Source organism: Gobio gobio, assembly GCF_949357685.1.
Source record: "Gobio gobio genome assembly, chromosome: 5".
Lineage (NCBI taxonomy): Eukaryota > Metazoa > Chordata > Actinopteri > Cypriniformes > Gobionidae > Gobio > Gobio gobio.
The window spans coordinates 64,692,098-64,707,961 of NC_137101.1; the positions used below are offsets into that span (position 1 = coordinate 64,692,098).

At 46.3% G+C, this 15,864-nt stretch overlaps 1 protein-coding gene across 19 annotated transcripts in view; it reads right to left on the reverse strand.

Moving 5' to 3' along the window:
- Positions 1-15,864, reverse strand: part of LOC307126830 (neoverrucotoxin subunit beta-like) — a 57,241-nt gene that overhangs the window by 21,090 nt on the left and 20,287 nt on the right. For all 19 annotated transcript variants that reach the window (XM_079817568.1, XM_079817566.1, XM_079817584.1 and 16 more), the window contains 2 exons: positions 14,948-15,060; positions 14,741-14,813 (listed from right to left, as the gene is read on the reverse strand). In XM_079817568.1, the coding sequence (XP_079673694.1) occupies positions 14,741-14,813; positions 14,948-15,037 (163 nt within the window). In that variant the 5' untranslated portion in view covers positions 15,038-15,060. The remainder of the gene's footprint in view (positions 1-14,740; positions 14,814-14,947; positions 15,061-15,864) is intronic.

Sequence of the window (15,864 nt, forward strand, 5' to 3'; positions counted from 1 at the left end):
TGTGGCAACGGGACGTTACGTCTCCGTTCCCTCCTCAGGGAACGAGGGTTACATCCGTAACCGAGACGTTCCCTTTCGTTCAGTCACTACGACGTAACGTTAGTGACTAACGAATGGGGGTCCCAATATAATCCCGCCACTCAGCTGTCTTCCAGTGCCCTGCGTAAGTGTGAGTACCCTGTCGTAAGACTAGTACGGACGAAGGACTCCCAGTTATCACAGGATTACCAAGGTACACTGGGAAGCATATCCCAGTGAGGGAATGCCAAGGATGCCTACCCGTGGGGAGGACTTAAGAGACATATATGAGCCGGCTAGGGGCTGCATATGGAGATCTCTAGGGTACCAGCCGAAAGTGGATTTTTAACCCTAGGGTTGGCGGGGGACACGCCAAGGGAAGAAACCCGCTCACTGCGGAGACTTACGGTGGAAATACACGTATGGGGGTCGCCGGAGGGGAACCATGCACACGGGGCACCTGGCCGGAGACGAGGGTCTGGGCTCGCTAGAGGGCAGACACACAGGTATCGGTGTAAGCAGTGCTGGAGGAGCTCAGGGCTCTCGGGGGAGCTCACCTGAGGAGTGTGCCCTCACACCAAGGGGACATGGTCGACCCTGCTGCTGGTAAGCCAAAACAATGGTGTCCACTATCCAGTGAGACAGCCTTTGCTTTGAGAGAGTACTTCCCTTCCGCTCTCCACCATCAAAGACAAAGAGCTGGTCTGAGGTCCTGAACACTGCGTCATGTCTACGTAGGCGCGGAGGGCGCGTACTGAACAGAGCAATGCCAAGGCTGGGTCTGCCTCCTCCAAGGCAGCGCTTGCAGGTTCACTACCTGCTCTGAAGAGAGTGGTAGGAACCTTGGGCACATATCAAGGCCAGGGTCTCAGGATCACGTGAGAGTTAGCCGGCCCGAATTCCAGGCACGCTTCGTCAAACGAAAAAGCCTGCAGGTCCCCGACCCTCTTAAGAGAGGCCAATGCGGTCAGCAGAGCCGTCTTCATCGACAGGAACTTAATATCAACAGACTACAAAGGCTCAAGGGAGGCCTCTGCAGAGTACTTAGAACTACTGAGAGGTCCCAAGAGGGTACGAGAGGAGAGCGAGGAGGATTCAGTCTCCTCGCTCCCCTCAGGAACCTGATGATCAGGTCGTGCTGACTTACCTTTTTGTTCTCCAAGAGATCGTGGCGGCAGATATAGCGGCCACATAAACTTTGAGGGTGGAGGGAGACAGCCCACGCTCCAGCCCCTCTTGGAGAAACTCAAGCACGGACCCGATCTGGCATTTCCAGGGGTCTTCTTGGCGGGAAGAGCACCAGGTGACGAAGAGGTTCCACTTCAACGCATAGGCATGCCGAGTGGACTCTGCCCTAGCGGAAGGGATGGTGGCGACCACCGTAGGTGGCAGGCCACTCAAACCTGCCGCGTCCCGTCTAGGAGCCACACGTGGAGGCTCCAGAGGTCGGGACGTGGGTGCCAAAGGGTGCCCCGTCTCTGAGTAAGGAGGTCCGGTCTCAGAGGAATAGGCCAGGGAGGGGCTGTCGCAAGGAGTATGAGTTCGGGGAACCAGGTCCGGCCGTGCCAGTATGGGGCGACCAAAAGGACCTGCTCCTTGTCCTCCCTGATCTTGCACAGGAGCTGTGCGAGTAGGCTCACTGGGGGGAACGCATATTTGCGTAGGCCCCGCGGCCAGCTGTGCGCCAGTGCATCCGTGCCGAGCGTGCCCTCGGTCAGGGAATAGTACAGGCTGCAGTGGGAAGAGTCGTGGGAGGCAAACAGATCTAACTGTGCGTCGCCGAACTGTTCCCAACTCAGCTGGACCGTCTGGGGATGGAGTCTCCATTCTCCCGGGAGAGGCTGAAACCGCGAGAGCTCATCGGCTGCGTGGTTTCAGGACTCCCGGAATATGGACAGCACGAAGGGACCTCAGGCGCTTCTGACTCCATAGGACGAGATGGCGGGCGAGTTGAGACATACGGCGGGAGCGTAGACCGCCCTGGTGGTTGATGTACGCTACTACGGCCGTGTTGTCTGACCGGACAAGCACGTGTTGACCCTTCAGCAACGCTCGGAAGCGGTGCAGGGCGAACCGTACTGCCAGCAACTCGAGGCAATTGACATGCAGTAGGCGCTGGGGTCCTGTCCAGGAGCCCGCGGCTGCTTGTCCATTGCACATGGCACACCAACCCGTGGCAGAGGCATCCGTCGATACGACAACATGCCTGGAAACTCGTTCTAAGGGAACACCTGCCCGTAGAAAACTGAGGTTCGACCACGGGGTGAGCGTCTGTAGGCAGGGCCGGGTCACTTGAACCCGGAGCATGCCAGACTGCCATGCCCATCTCGGGACTCGATCGCGAAGCCAGTGCTGAAGCGGTCTCATATGAAACAATCCGAGCGGTGTTACCGCGGCTGCAGATGCCATATGCCCCAGTAGCCTCTGAAACAGTTTCAGTGGAACCGCACTCTTGCTCTCGATTTGACGGAGGCAAGTCAGCAGAGACTGCGCACGCTCGCTCGTAAGCTGCGTGCACATGGCGACCAAGTCGATCTCCATACCGAGAAAAGAGATCCTCTGCACGGGGCAAAGTTTGCTCTTTTCCCAGTTGACCCGAAGGCCCAGACAGGCTAAGTGGTGGAGAACTAGATCTCTGTGTCCGCAAACCTGCTCTCGAGAGTGGCCCAGTATGAGCCAGTCATCGAGGAAGTACAGGATGCGGACCCCGTGCTGCCAAAGGGGCGCAAGGGCTGCCTCGGCAATCTTCGTGAAGACGCGAGGGGACAGAGATAGCCCGAATGGGAGGACCGCGTACTGATATGCCCGCCCCTCGAAAGCAAACCGTAGGAACGGTCTGTGTCGAGGAAGGATGGAGACATGGAAGTAGGCGTCCTTCAGGTCGATCGCTGCAACCAATCGAGAGGACGAACGCATTTAAAAAGGCGTTTCGCAGTCAACATCTTGAACGGAAGCCGGTGAAGGGATCGGTTCAAGATGCGAAGGTCCAGGATTGGTCGTAACCCACCGGTTTTCTTGGGTACAATGAAGTAGGGCCTGTAGAACCCCGACTTCATTTCGGCCGGAGGGAAAGGCTCGATCGCACCCTTCGCCAGTAGGGTGGCAATCTCCGCACGCATGACGGGGGCATGGGCCCCGGTCACGGTATAGCGGACTCCCCTGTAACGGGGAGGAGCCTGCGCGAACTGAATCGCGTAGCCGAGCCTGACGGTCCGCGCAACCCAGCGGGACAGCCCCGGAAGCTGAAGCCATGCTTCCAGAGACCGCACCAACGGGGTCATACGGACGGCAGACGTACCCAGGGTGGGGCAGCGAGGCAGCGTTACCGGCCCGGACATGGGAGGCTGTTGGGCGTCCCGGGGTCGGGGCACGGTTAACGGCTGCGTCCTGACAGAGGAGACCAGGGAAGGACGCACGTTCCACTGGGGTCTGCTCTGCCAGGGGGCTGGCGACAGAGAGGGATGCGAGTGGCGAGACCCGAGGGTGGCGCGCACTGTCATCACCGTTCTCTGGGTCCTCCGAGACAGGAACATGAGTTCTTCCCAAGCGCTGCTAGCCCGGGGGCCAGCAGCGGAAGGATTTTCCCCCGGCCCTCCACCGGGGGAAGGAGAGGCCCTGCTACCATCCCCTGGGAAGAACTGGAACCCATCTCTGAGTTGTCCACCTCCAGCCTGGCGTTTAACCAGTCTGGGGAGCGGACTGGGCGACATCCTCAACCACCTCCACGGCGCGGCCCAGGTGAAGGCTGCTGCTGGGGCCGGGCGGGAAGAGGGAGGGCGCCCTCAGCGGCGAGCGGACTGAGGCGACTGAGCCGGCGGCTGGTGCAGCAGCTGGCCGCCGTGGCAGTACGTGTTACAGCCTCAGTCTGCTCTGGGGCGGCCGAGAACTGTTGGGCGCAGTTCTCAGCCGCGCCGCCGAAGAGGCCAGCCTGGGATATGGGTGAGTCGAGGAGGCGGGCCCGCTCAACGTCCTCCACATCACCAGGTAAGGCCAGGTGTTCTCCCGGACCACAGCTGTGGACATCGCCCGACCCAAGGAGCGTGTGGCCACCTTCACCGCCCGGGGGCGGGATCAGTTGCGGCACGCAGCTCAATGAAGAGCCCTGGGTCGGCTCCACCCTTGTGCATGTGCAAAGGGGCGGCGGCCTGCCCGTAGCTCTGCGGGACCACGCCACGGAAGTAGACGAGCCCACAGGCTTTGTGAGGGTGCTTAGGACAGCCACACCACGCCACGTCAAAGCCCTCTGTGGACACCGTAGTGCGCAACAGAGAGTTCAACAGTGGGGGGGAGGGGGCCCCAGTGTACCCTAGGCCGCGGCCCCATCAAGGGCAGAGAAGGCGGAGGAGGCCACCAAACGGTCGCGGGAAGCACGGGGACTTCCGGGACCGCGTGATCTCCTCATGCACCCCGGGAGCGAAAGGCATTGGGGGCGGGGCCCAACAGCTGTCGGGTGCCGCCCCCAAAAACCAAACGCGCAACCACGAGCACCCGCGACTGGGCGGAGTTCCACACCAGCGCGAGACTCGCGGCTGCCCGAGATAACATGGCTGTCAACTTTAGGTCAGATCAGGCAGTGCTGACACACCCGGAGGCGGAGCACAACCTAATCGTCATCCCCAAAGGACTCCAGCCCACCTTGGGATGCGGCGATCGACATCTCACTGCTATCCGGAGCGTGAACTGAACGAACGGGGCGTCAGAGACGGGCCGTAGATTCAGTCCAACACTCGCGGGAGCGATGTATAAGAGGGGGGCGTGGCCCGAGGAATGAACGTTGGGGTTCTTAATACCACAGCACCGCCCTCAGGTCACCCTGGCCACCAGCCAAAGTACCATCTCACTCGGGGACGGTAGATTGGGGTGTGGCAGAGGGGACTCTCTCTCCTCACGGAGATCATTGAGTCTCGACCGCGACATGGCGATGGTCACGCCCCCGCAATGGAAACGTGACACATCCGCAAACACTGCCCGAACGTGCTGAAGCCCAAACACGCTCGAGCAGTGAATGCGTCCATAGACAGCAGCGGAAAATCGATCGCACCCGGAAGTGCACGGGCGAGCCGTCTTGAAAAAGACGTGCCACGCGCAAGCTCTTTTTGTGAGAGGAAAGCCTCGCAGTCGATGCCGAAGCGCCCAGGGAAACACACACCAGCCATCTAGCAGACCACTGCGCAGATCAGCAGGCAGGAAGTATATGATCACTGGAACGCGCCGTCACACCAACACCGACTGGAAAGCTGCTCGTCTCGAAGAAGCTGACAGAGTCTCAGAAGGCTGTAGGAGTGAAGAGCTAGGTTCTCTTGGCTCCGAAAGCAGAACATAATGCGATATTGCCACGTACTTCCTTATATACTCACGCGGTGAGGCGGAGTTACGTATGCAAATTCCGCATGCCCCATGGCATTGGCACGCCATTGGGCGTTTTCTCTAAACTCGAAGTTGATAGGCTTCTAAGCGAAACCCCCATTCGTTAGTCACTAACGTTACGTCGTAGTGACTGAACGAAAGGGAACCACTGTTCCAATAGTTAAGGGGGTTAACATACGAGTAATTAAAAACAGTTTTCCTAATACGGAAGCGCTGGTCCCGGCTGACTCTCCTACCCCTTCAGAATACACTGACAGGGAGGGGGCGGCAGGGTGTGACTATGGCCATTTTGACAAAGATTGTAGAATGACATCTATAAAGGCCGGAGCAATTCCAAAACAAAATGCTTTCGTTACCGGATTCAGTCCCCTGATAACAGGGGGAGGATCATGGGAAATTGGTAAAAATGCGTTTAGGCCGTATCAGACATCCACTGAACGAAAAAGTAAAGAGAACTACAGTGGAAGAGTGGAAGAAGATTCCGACAAAAGTTCAAGTTCAGAATGTACTGAAGACGAGGAAATACCTCGTAGGAAGAAAATTAATTATAAGAAAATCTAGAAGCCAATCTCGCGAGAGGCGAAGCAGCTCTCACCAAAGAGAACATGACACTTTGGGAGGAAGAACGTTTTTAACCTGCCCCGATCTTGTTTTCAAAACAGGAGATTCGTACCTAGCAAATGTTAAGGGACCAGGTCAGAAAATAATAAAATTAGCCTGCGGACCTACTGCCGATGAAATCCTGGAAATGCCAGGAACAAGCTCAAAAGCTAAAACGGATATGTTAGCAGAACAATTAGATTGTAGGAAAAGATGAGAAAAGAAAGGACAGACAAGAACCGACCATAAACGAAATTTGGAAGTTGAGAGAAGCTACCCACCGGGAATTGCCGCCCAATAAAGGCAAAGCTCCGAGAAAACAACAAAAATCTGATAAAACTAGAAAAGTTATCAGGGAGAGTAGTGAAAAAGACACCAGAGAGGGAAAATATAAAAAGAGAATAGAAGATGAAGAAGAACCATCTGAACCTCTGCCTGAATCTGATTACTCAACTTCTGACAGAGAGGAGGAGAGCAACAAGAGAAAGATACTTCCTCCTAAACCACAAATAGATTTGTCCCTTATGGCAGCCATCTCTAGGCAGGAAAAGGGAAGAGTAAACTCAGAATCAGATGAGGAAGTGAGGCCCCAGCCAAGATGTGGTCCGAGAAGACAGGCAAAAACTGACAGTATAACTTTGATTCAGCTATTACAGAATATGCGATTTCCAGGGGCACTTTCGGCGGCCGAAATTTTGGTGCACCCCTAATAACGAAGGTAATTCAAAATCACCAGTAATGTTCATGGACCAACACCATGTGGACCAACACCAGCCGATGACATGGCTCCCCAAACCAACACAGACTGTGGAAACTTCACACTGGACTTCAAGCATCTTGGACTGTGTGCCTCTCCATTCTTCCTCCAGACTCTGGGACCTTGGTTACCAAATGAGATGCAAAATTTGCTCTCATCAGAAGAGAGGACTGCTGGACCGCTGAGCAACAGACCAGTTCTTTTTTTCTTTAGCTCAGGTAAGACGCTTCTGACCACATTTGAAGCCCATGCCCAGGATTCGTCTGTGTGTGGGGGCTCTTGATGCAGTAACTTCAGCCTCAGTCCACTCCTTGTGAAGCTCCCCCACACATTTGAATGGCCTTTTCTTGACAATCCTCTCCAGGCTGCGGGCATCCCTGCTGCTTGTGCACCTTTTTCTTCCACACTTTTCCCTTCCACTTAACTTTCAATTAATGTGCTTTGATACAGCACTTTGAGAACATCCAACTTCTTTTGCAATTCTCTTTTGAGGCTTTCTGTCCTTGTGGAGGGTGTCAATGATGGTTTTCTGCACAACTGTCAGGTCAGCAGTCTTCCCCATGATTATGAATTCTACTGAACCAGACTGAGAGAGCATTTAAAGGCTCAGGAACCCTTTGCAGGTTGTGGCGGGGCGGGCGTGGTTTCGCGAGGTCTGTAGCGGGAGAGAGAGAGCGGAGCCGAGCGGTCGGTAAGTAGGTCAAGTGCAAATGACGAACACCTGTCTCTGATTGCAGTAATTGCCGTGGAGAGACCGCATATAAGCTGCAGCGGGGAGAGAGAAGAGAGAGAGAGTTGGACTGGGACTCAGCACACGCTGCCGACCTGAGAGAGACCGTTTTGAACCTGAGTGATCAAAGTTACAAGTCTAGAGTGAATGTTTATGTGTTGATGCGCCCTCGTGCGCTGTTTATGTTTGTATCTGAGAAGCTGTTGCTTAATAAAGTCGCAAGTCCCAGTCACGCCGACCCCGCCTTCTTCCTTCCTGCCCAACAATACATCGAACCGCATTACACGTGTTTTGGATTAATTAGCTGATGAGAGTGTGACACTTTAAGCCTACAATACTGAACCTTTTCACAATATTCTAATTTTCTGAGATTTTGAATTTGGGGTTTCATAAGCTTTAAGCCATAATCATCAAAATTATAAGAAATAAAGGCTTGAAATATCTCACTTTGCATGAAATGAGTCTATATAATATATTAGTTTCAGCTTTTAAATTGAATTACTGAAATAAATTAACTTTTGCACGATATTCAAACTTCGAGTTTCACCTGTAGATTATGGGGCATGCAAATATGAGAGCAACCCATTGTCCGCTTTGTATTACCCTCACTCTTCCAGCTCCACAGGTGCTGGACGCCAAGCTCCTGAGAGCGACCCATTCTTTCACAAATATTTGTAGAAGCGTCTGCATACCTAGTGCTTGATTTAAACACCTGTGGCCATGGAAGTGATTGGAACACCTGAATTCAATGTCTTGAAGGGCGTCCCAGTACTTTTGGCAATAAAGTGTATATATACAGTATATATATATATATATATATATATATATATATATATATATATATATTAGGGGTGTAACGGTACACGTATTTGTATTGAACCGTTTCGGTACAGGGCTTCCGGTACGGTGCACGCGTGTACCGAACGGTTATGAATGTAATCTTTAACAGTTAACAGTTGGCTTGTTGTAAGCGCGGAACACACTTCAATCCGAGTTCCCACACGAACATATTAAGTATTCAGTTCATTTTATCACGAAATTCTAACGATAAATGACGTTTTGATGCTCTTTAATGTGCGTGACTGATCAGTGATCACTGAACACAGTTCAAGTGGCCGCGCGGCGCGCGCGCGCGTGAACGCAATCATTTGTGAACGGTGCACACGTGTAACGTTATCAAACGGTTTCCGAATGCAATCTTTAACAGTTCACAGTCGGCGGAACACACTTCAATCCAAGTTCCCACACAAACATATTAAGTATTCAGTTCATTTTATCACGAAATTCAAACGATAAATGCCGTTTTGACGCTCTATGTGGCGTGACTGGTCACTGATCACAGTTCAAGCGGCCGAGGCACGCGCACGCGCGTGAACGCGATCATCTGTGAAGGCGATCGATCTTCTCTTACTAAAGAATAAACATGAATGACGATCTGAAGGTATGAGGATACATTACAACTTACTGTCATGTATATATGTGGGGTAATCGCTCAATCAGTGTTTCAACGGCGGAAAGACGTCAATATAACTGCGTGTAAACTAAACAATGTCATGTAACGTTAGCGTCACATTCACCTCAGGCAGTCATTCAGTGTCCAGAGACTTTTATTCACCAGAGAAATCAACTCTTTCGCTAAATATATGCTCTATATTAGCCATTATATTCATTATATTCTACTTAACCTGTTAGTGATGTCTTGATTATTTCATGGATGTTAAAGGGGTGGTAAAACACATTGTTTTGAAGGCTTGATTGTGTTTGTGGGTTGCACTGTAACATGTGTTCATGCTTCGTTTTAAAAAAAATTGCCTTATTTTTCATATATTTGACCTTTATTCTACACTGCTCTGTCCCTCCTTGTAAAACGGTCTGATGCGTTCCGGGTTGTATGAAGCCAGTCCCTCAAAAATATGCAGTGGGCTCAGATTGGTTAGCTGGCCCAGTGTGTTGTGATTCGCTAAACGCCTAGTGCACGTATGTCGGGGACGTCACGCCCCTTACCTTACCGGTAGACTGTGCTTTGGTCAGTGTTAGAAACAACGGCGTCAATAAAACCATACCAATCTGAGCCCGAATCAGACCCAGAACATTTGAGTGAAGATGATCGAGCAGAACCTGTTCAGTCCTCAAGAGTAAAGACTGCGGATCTATAATGATCGCTACTGAATGGCACTTTAACTTTTGTATTTTTAGAACGATTATAGCCAAATATCTGTCGCAAGAACTAACCCAAAACAAACACTAAGCACTGGCTTTAACTAGTAAGTTAGCCAAATCACACACAGAACCATGTTTAGCATGCCTGTAGATTAACAATACATAAAAGTTCTAATCAAAGAATCATTTACACTAATGCCAGGTTCGCTGTTGAGATTTTAACGTTAGTGTTTGTAACGTTAGGTGTTCGTCGGATAACGTTAAGTATGAATGAGCATTTAACAGACTGGTTTGCAGAACAGCGCTGTCATCCGTTTACTTCCTTGCTACAACCTATTACAGGAAAACACATCGATGAAATATAAATCAGACTTACAGGTTGTGGCCCGTGAACAGCTTCTGTTTGTAAATCCAGCTTTCAGGACAAGCCGTTGTGCATATCCTGTATTGAACTCGCGAAGTTTGTGGAAGTTTGTGTTGTCCTCCGTGAAATGTGCAGCGCGCGCGTCGTGCATCAGCGCACCGGCAGTGTTTTTTTCACGAAGCTGACGTTGTGCAAATCTGGCATTGAAATCGCGAAGACGGTGGATGTTTTCCTCTGATGTGCTGCTGGAGCCCCGCGCGCGCCTGATTCCCCGCTGACTCAAACACACGTGCATATAACATGCTGTGTGTTAAACGCTCTGCAACGCACCCCCGTCCCTATGAAGGCTGAACAGAGCAAGTACCCCAGACCTGCAATCCGGATGAAAATAACAGCGTTTCCTCGGCATCGCGGCAACAACACTCCAGCCTAACTAACTTATACCACAACAGCGCCGCGATACAAAATGGCCTCACCCTCCCTTATTTAATATTCTCGGAGGAGGGGTTTATGTAAATATTGAGCCTGGTGATGTCAGCAAGCCCTGGAGGAATGTCTGTAGTCGCCTACTGGCCGTTTGCTGTAGTTCTTAGAAACTGATTTCTTTAAAAGCAAATATCTCCCTTTGCTTTAAACTTTGAACGTTGTAACTTTGCAGATGTTGTTTATGCTCAAGCAGCAACATTACACGCTAGCTAAAGTTAGAATAGTGAAATCGTGGTTTACCACCCCTTTAAATAAACCTGTCTTGAAAATGACAGACATTGTATATAAATTAATATTTTTCAACAACGATTTGGAGAAAAAAACTATTTTATAATTAGATTTAGAAGTGAATGCAAAAACTGCCTTATGTTTTTGCCTGAAGTTTACATGTTTGCATACAATGTGTTATTTGAGTGTTGATTATTATACCTAAAAATGAATAGCAACTGAATTTAGGCTAATAGTTTGGGCTCTGTTGTGAACCTTTAATATTAATGTACAAATAAGGGCTCCCTATATAATTTAAAGAAATATCTTAAATAAACTTTTAGATATAATTTAATTCATTCAAGGACAGACACTTTTTTCCCCCAGTAAACCACTATTAAATATAAAAAATAAATAAAAAGCAATTTTGTAAATCTGCTGCACCGAACTCGTACCGAACCGTGACTTCAAAACCGAGGTACGTACCGAACCGTCAGTTTTGTGTACCGTTACACCCCTAATATATATATATGTTCTAGCACTACCCAAATCAAACCTGACTGTGTGTTTTTTTTTCCGTTTGCTGTCTTGTAAACATATCGAAGTATGCCTGAAACGACACAAGTTGAGTTGTTTTCTTGGTTGTGTGTGTTGTTTTCCATTTGCATGTGAATGTTGTGCACACCCCATGTTAACAAACTTTCAAGACTATGAAGTATATAAAAAGAAAAAGTAGTCTTTGTTAAGAAATACTCACTAAGCACTAAGACGCTGTGACGCCAAACAAATGCATCCAGTGTGAATACTCTTGCGCATCTGCAGTGACGGTGTAGTTACGCTGATGTTAACCCCCTCGAGTCAGACCGGTGTGATCAACTCGCTTTTTTTCTTATCAGTGCCAAAGAGACTCAAATAACTGTGTCGTTTTTTTTATCATTCAGGCAAGAGTTATACAACATTATAATCTGTTAAGTTTCTACTTTTATTTGTGTGCAGTCACAATAAAAACAAAATGTTGTGATTTTTGCAAAATAAAGAAAACAAACATGATGCGCAATCTGCAGCCTCTCTCTAAATTATGTCTAATCTGATAGTCTTCAGAAAATGACCTGTAGCTTAGTGGAAACTTATCAGAGAAGAGTGGAAACTTTTTAGAGACATATGTCTAAAGAAACGTTGAAATGTCAGGTTTTAAATAACGAAAATCAAAACAATTTCTGTGTTTATGTAATCTGTTTGAAAAGAGAGGCATGTCCGTCATTTGCGAGTGTCTCATTATCCGCTAATGTGGCCATGCCCACGGAGCACGTGTTCTTTTGAGATTCAAATACTGATGCGATCGATCAATGAGAGCAGAGTCAACGCCTCAACTCAAATAAACACATCAACACTTTACATTGCATTGAGACGCGGTGAGGAGGAATGATCCTGGAATGATTTACCTAAGAAGAAAATAGTGGGGTTTTTGTGAGGTAAGTTTATTCTGTTAGCATCTGTGAATATTAAATGCAAAAAGACTGTTTAAATATGAATCCTGCTGCAACATAAAATGTCATAGACTCAAAACTGTTTTTTCCTCAAAAAAGATTTATTTGGCCTGTTTTGGACAGATTATAACGTGTTTATTGTAAAATAGCCTAGTGTCACATCAATTAAGCTTTTATTTGCAAATTTCTGCTCAGATGCTATAAATAGGGGAGCGCGGGGCACAACCTAATGCAGGGTTAGTTGTAACACGCATGGTTTAACACTTTCCACACATGCCAGAATGAAGAAACTTAGTATATTTACTAGATGCCATATCAGCATTATTTAGAGAAAAAAATAGCGCCAAAATTAAAAAATCTTTGGAAGATATTACTGAACATTTATTTAACCATAGCAAAGGTAAACTTCTTACTTAAGTTTATTTTTCATCTCTGTTTTTTGTGTTTATTTAAAACAAGACACATCTGATATTATTTTAATCTTATATCTGTTATTTAACAGTTGAGCTAGTTCTTTAATGCTGATCTAACAGCAGAAGACACGAGCCGCGGTTGAAATCCCAGTTGCACAGGTTGGGTGCGTTGTAACACTGCGTTACTATCAGCCCCTATTAGAACTACACTATTATATTCTATACTTTTATAAATTCTTCTGAGAAACCATGAGAAAAGGGTGAATAATGACAGAGAGTCAATGTTCAGAAATTATTAATTATTATTATTATGTTTTGAACTATGCTGTTTAGCTGTATTTAGCGATGTGTTTGTAGTCAAACTCAAAAATCAGTATATTTTTAATGATTAAAAAATGCCATTATTTTATTTTAAAAAGTTAATAATTGTATTTTATTGACCAAATATTTTAGTTTGTCTTGCATATTTTGTTTTATTATATCAGGTAACATTTTAAGCTGTCATTTGGTCATGTTACAATGTGCCCCACCACATGTTACAATGTACCCCACCTACGGGACATGTCACATTTCACTTCCATTCTTTTGGAGTAAATCAAGAAAAAAATGTATCTTAATTTAATCAATGTTTTTAATATATTTGCTTCTTATTTAATAAGAATCAAATATAGCAGACAATAGCCTGGGGATCATGCATTGCACACGTTTCTCATAAATGAACAGAAGCTCGAAATGATATTTGAGTATTGTGTGTATCGGATAGTTTACAAAAACAAATGATTAAGAAAATGTTTGCCATTGAAATGACTGGGAAAAAAGTGTCCCAATCAATCGGAAGTCACCCTATACTATTTAAAATCATTATTGCATTGCATTATGTTGTTTTAAATCCCAAATATTTTACTTATAACATTCATCATAACCAATTATTCAGTTATTTGTATTTACTGAATACTAACTGAATTGTTTTCAGTGTCAGATTATTACTTTTTTTAGCATGAGACTTCTTTCAAAAACGTTAAAAATAGTAGTCAAATCTTTTAATAATTTAAAATATAATAGGCCTTTGTAATGTGCCTTTGATAAATATATTATAAATAAACTACAACAAAATATATTTCTTTTGTCTTGTTTTTCTCTCTGACACACACCTGACGCTCATTCATTAAGCAGCTCATTATGCATTCTTTTGTTCTCTCAGGTGTGATTTACATAATTATTTACGATCGTTCACTCCTCTTCGCATATGGCCTTTGTAAAGAAAAACTGTCGTACAAATTGTAAATTAATATATTGTTTTATCTGTATGAATAGGCTCAATGATTCTCACATCAGTTTGAAGCAAAAACTCTAGGCAACAACACCCATTAGTCAAAAGTCTTGTGGTCATATATAGTGTGTGTTTTGAAGCCTTAATTCAGAGACTTACATTTTTAGTTTTTTTTTTTTCAAAAACCATGCATAAACGTTATTCTCTCAAAAATACAAGCATGTACATACATGTTGCTCAGATATTATGGTAGCCCAGTTTTGTGCTGAACACAGTGTAATTACACTTTTGCTATTAATGTGTTTATAAGCAACTGAAAAAAGCACAAATGTCAGAGCATGTTAAAACTTCTAAAGGGCCCCAAAACAGCTCTCAGACTCCTAGGGGTTAAGCTCACGCTTGCTGTGTGAAACAGCCGTGAAAGGTAACAGCTCATAGATTCCAATCTCTCAACTGAGGATGTTGACACAGTTTTAAATTCCAGAGCTCCCCGCACAAGAAAATTGTATGTGTCCATCCGATTGTACTTCAAGTCTTCTTCCCTTCACCCCATGAATCGCCGTAGCAAGAGCAGGTCTTCAATTAGACAATTAGAATCTGGGTATTTTGTGACATGCGTGCCCATTCATGGTCTCTGTGACACGTTACACTATGTCACCTGACCTCAGAATTGGTGTTTTTTGGCACACGTGCTTCAGACACCGGTTCTGCAGCAGGCATTCCCATAGCATCAATACCATGACGCAGCGTCTCACTCCCCTCTTAGGGAACCGGGTTGCATACGTAACCTGAGACAATTTGTCCTTCTAATGATTTTGAATCCCTGAGTCCCTGTGATATTGTTGATAGCATATTCACATTTTGTAACATTTCAATCTTACCTGGATATTTTGTGTTTCCTTTGGGTTCATCATTTAAAATCTGAAGCTTGTCAGCTTTGGGTTGTAGCACTTCCTATTTTTGGAAGAATGGTTCATAAAATCATATACAAAGATTTGTTATCCTTAATCTCATGAAATATATCTGTTTACACAGATATATATCTTATTTACACAGTTTACACATTTTGTCTGAGGGAGTGTGTTTACCTGTGCATTCACCACAGCTAGGGTTGCCAGCCACAAACATGTACAGTAGATCCAGCTCGGCTGCTTCAGGGACATCATACGTGCCGCCATCTTGGAATCGTCAATAAGAAGACCTGTGTGAATGTCAGTGAAGGTCAGTGAAGGAGATGCATACCACGACCTTGTCTAGTTTAGTTTCATTGTCATATTCTGCTTTGTTTTCCCTGTGACCATTTGCCTGAGTCCTCATTGTTTGTTTGTTGTTTCTGATTGTGCACACCTGTGCGCTTGATTATCATTCCATGTGTATTTGAGCACTTCAGTTCAAGGTTCTGCGAAGATTATATTTTGAAGAATGTTTGTAACAAAGCAGAGAGAGCAACCATTGATTACCATAGTGTTTTTTTTACCTACTATGGTAGTCAATGGTTGCTCTATGTGCTTGGTTACAAACATTCTTCAAAATATCTTGTTTTGTGTTCAGCCGAACAAAGGAACTCATACAGGTCTGGAACAACTTGAGGGTGAGTAAATGATGACAGAATTTTCATTTTTGGGTGAACTATCCCTTTAAGTGTCTACTTTTATTTGTATACACAATAACAACAAAACGTTGTGCTTTTGTAAAAAAAAAAAGAAAAAAAGAAAAAACTCTCAAACTGAGATGGTAAAAAGCGCACCGGCACCGTTTGTTCTCTTGTTTGTTCCCTGTTTGTTTCTCTGTGAACTATTCTCTGAAACGTGTTTCAAAAATGAACCGAAACTCAGCGAATACTTGCCACATAGTAGTAAGCTTAAAATGAAGTACTTCCTATTGAAAATAAATATTCTCTGTTTATGTAATCCATATGAAGACTTCAAGAGGTGTTTTCTCGTGTCTCTGCTCATTATCCTTAATGTGACCACACCCACCACAGCTATTCACACAGTAATCGTTT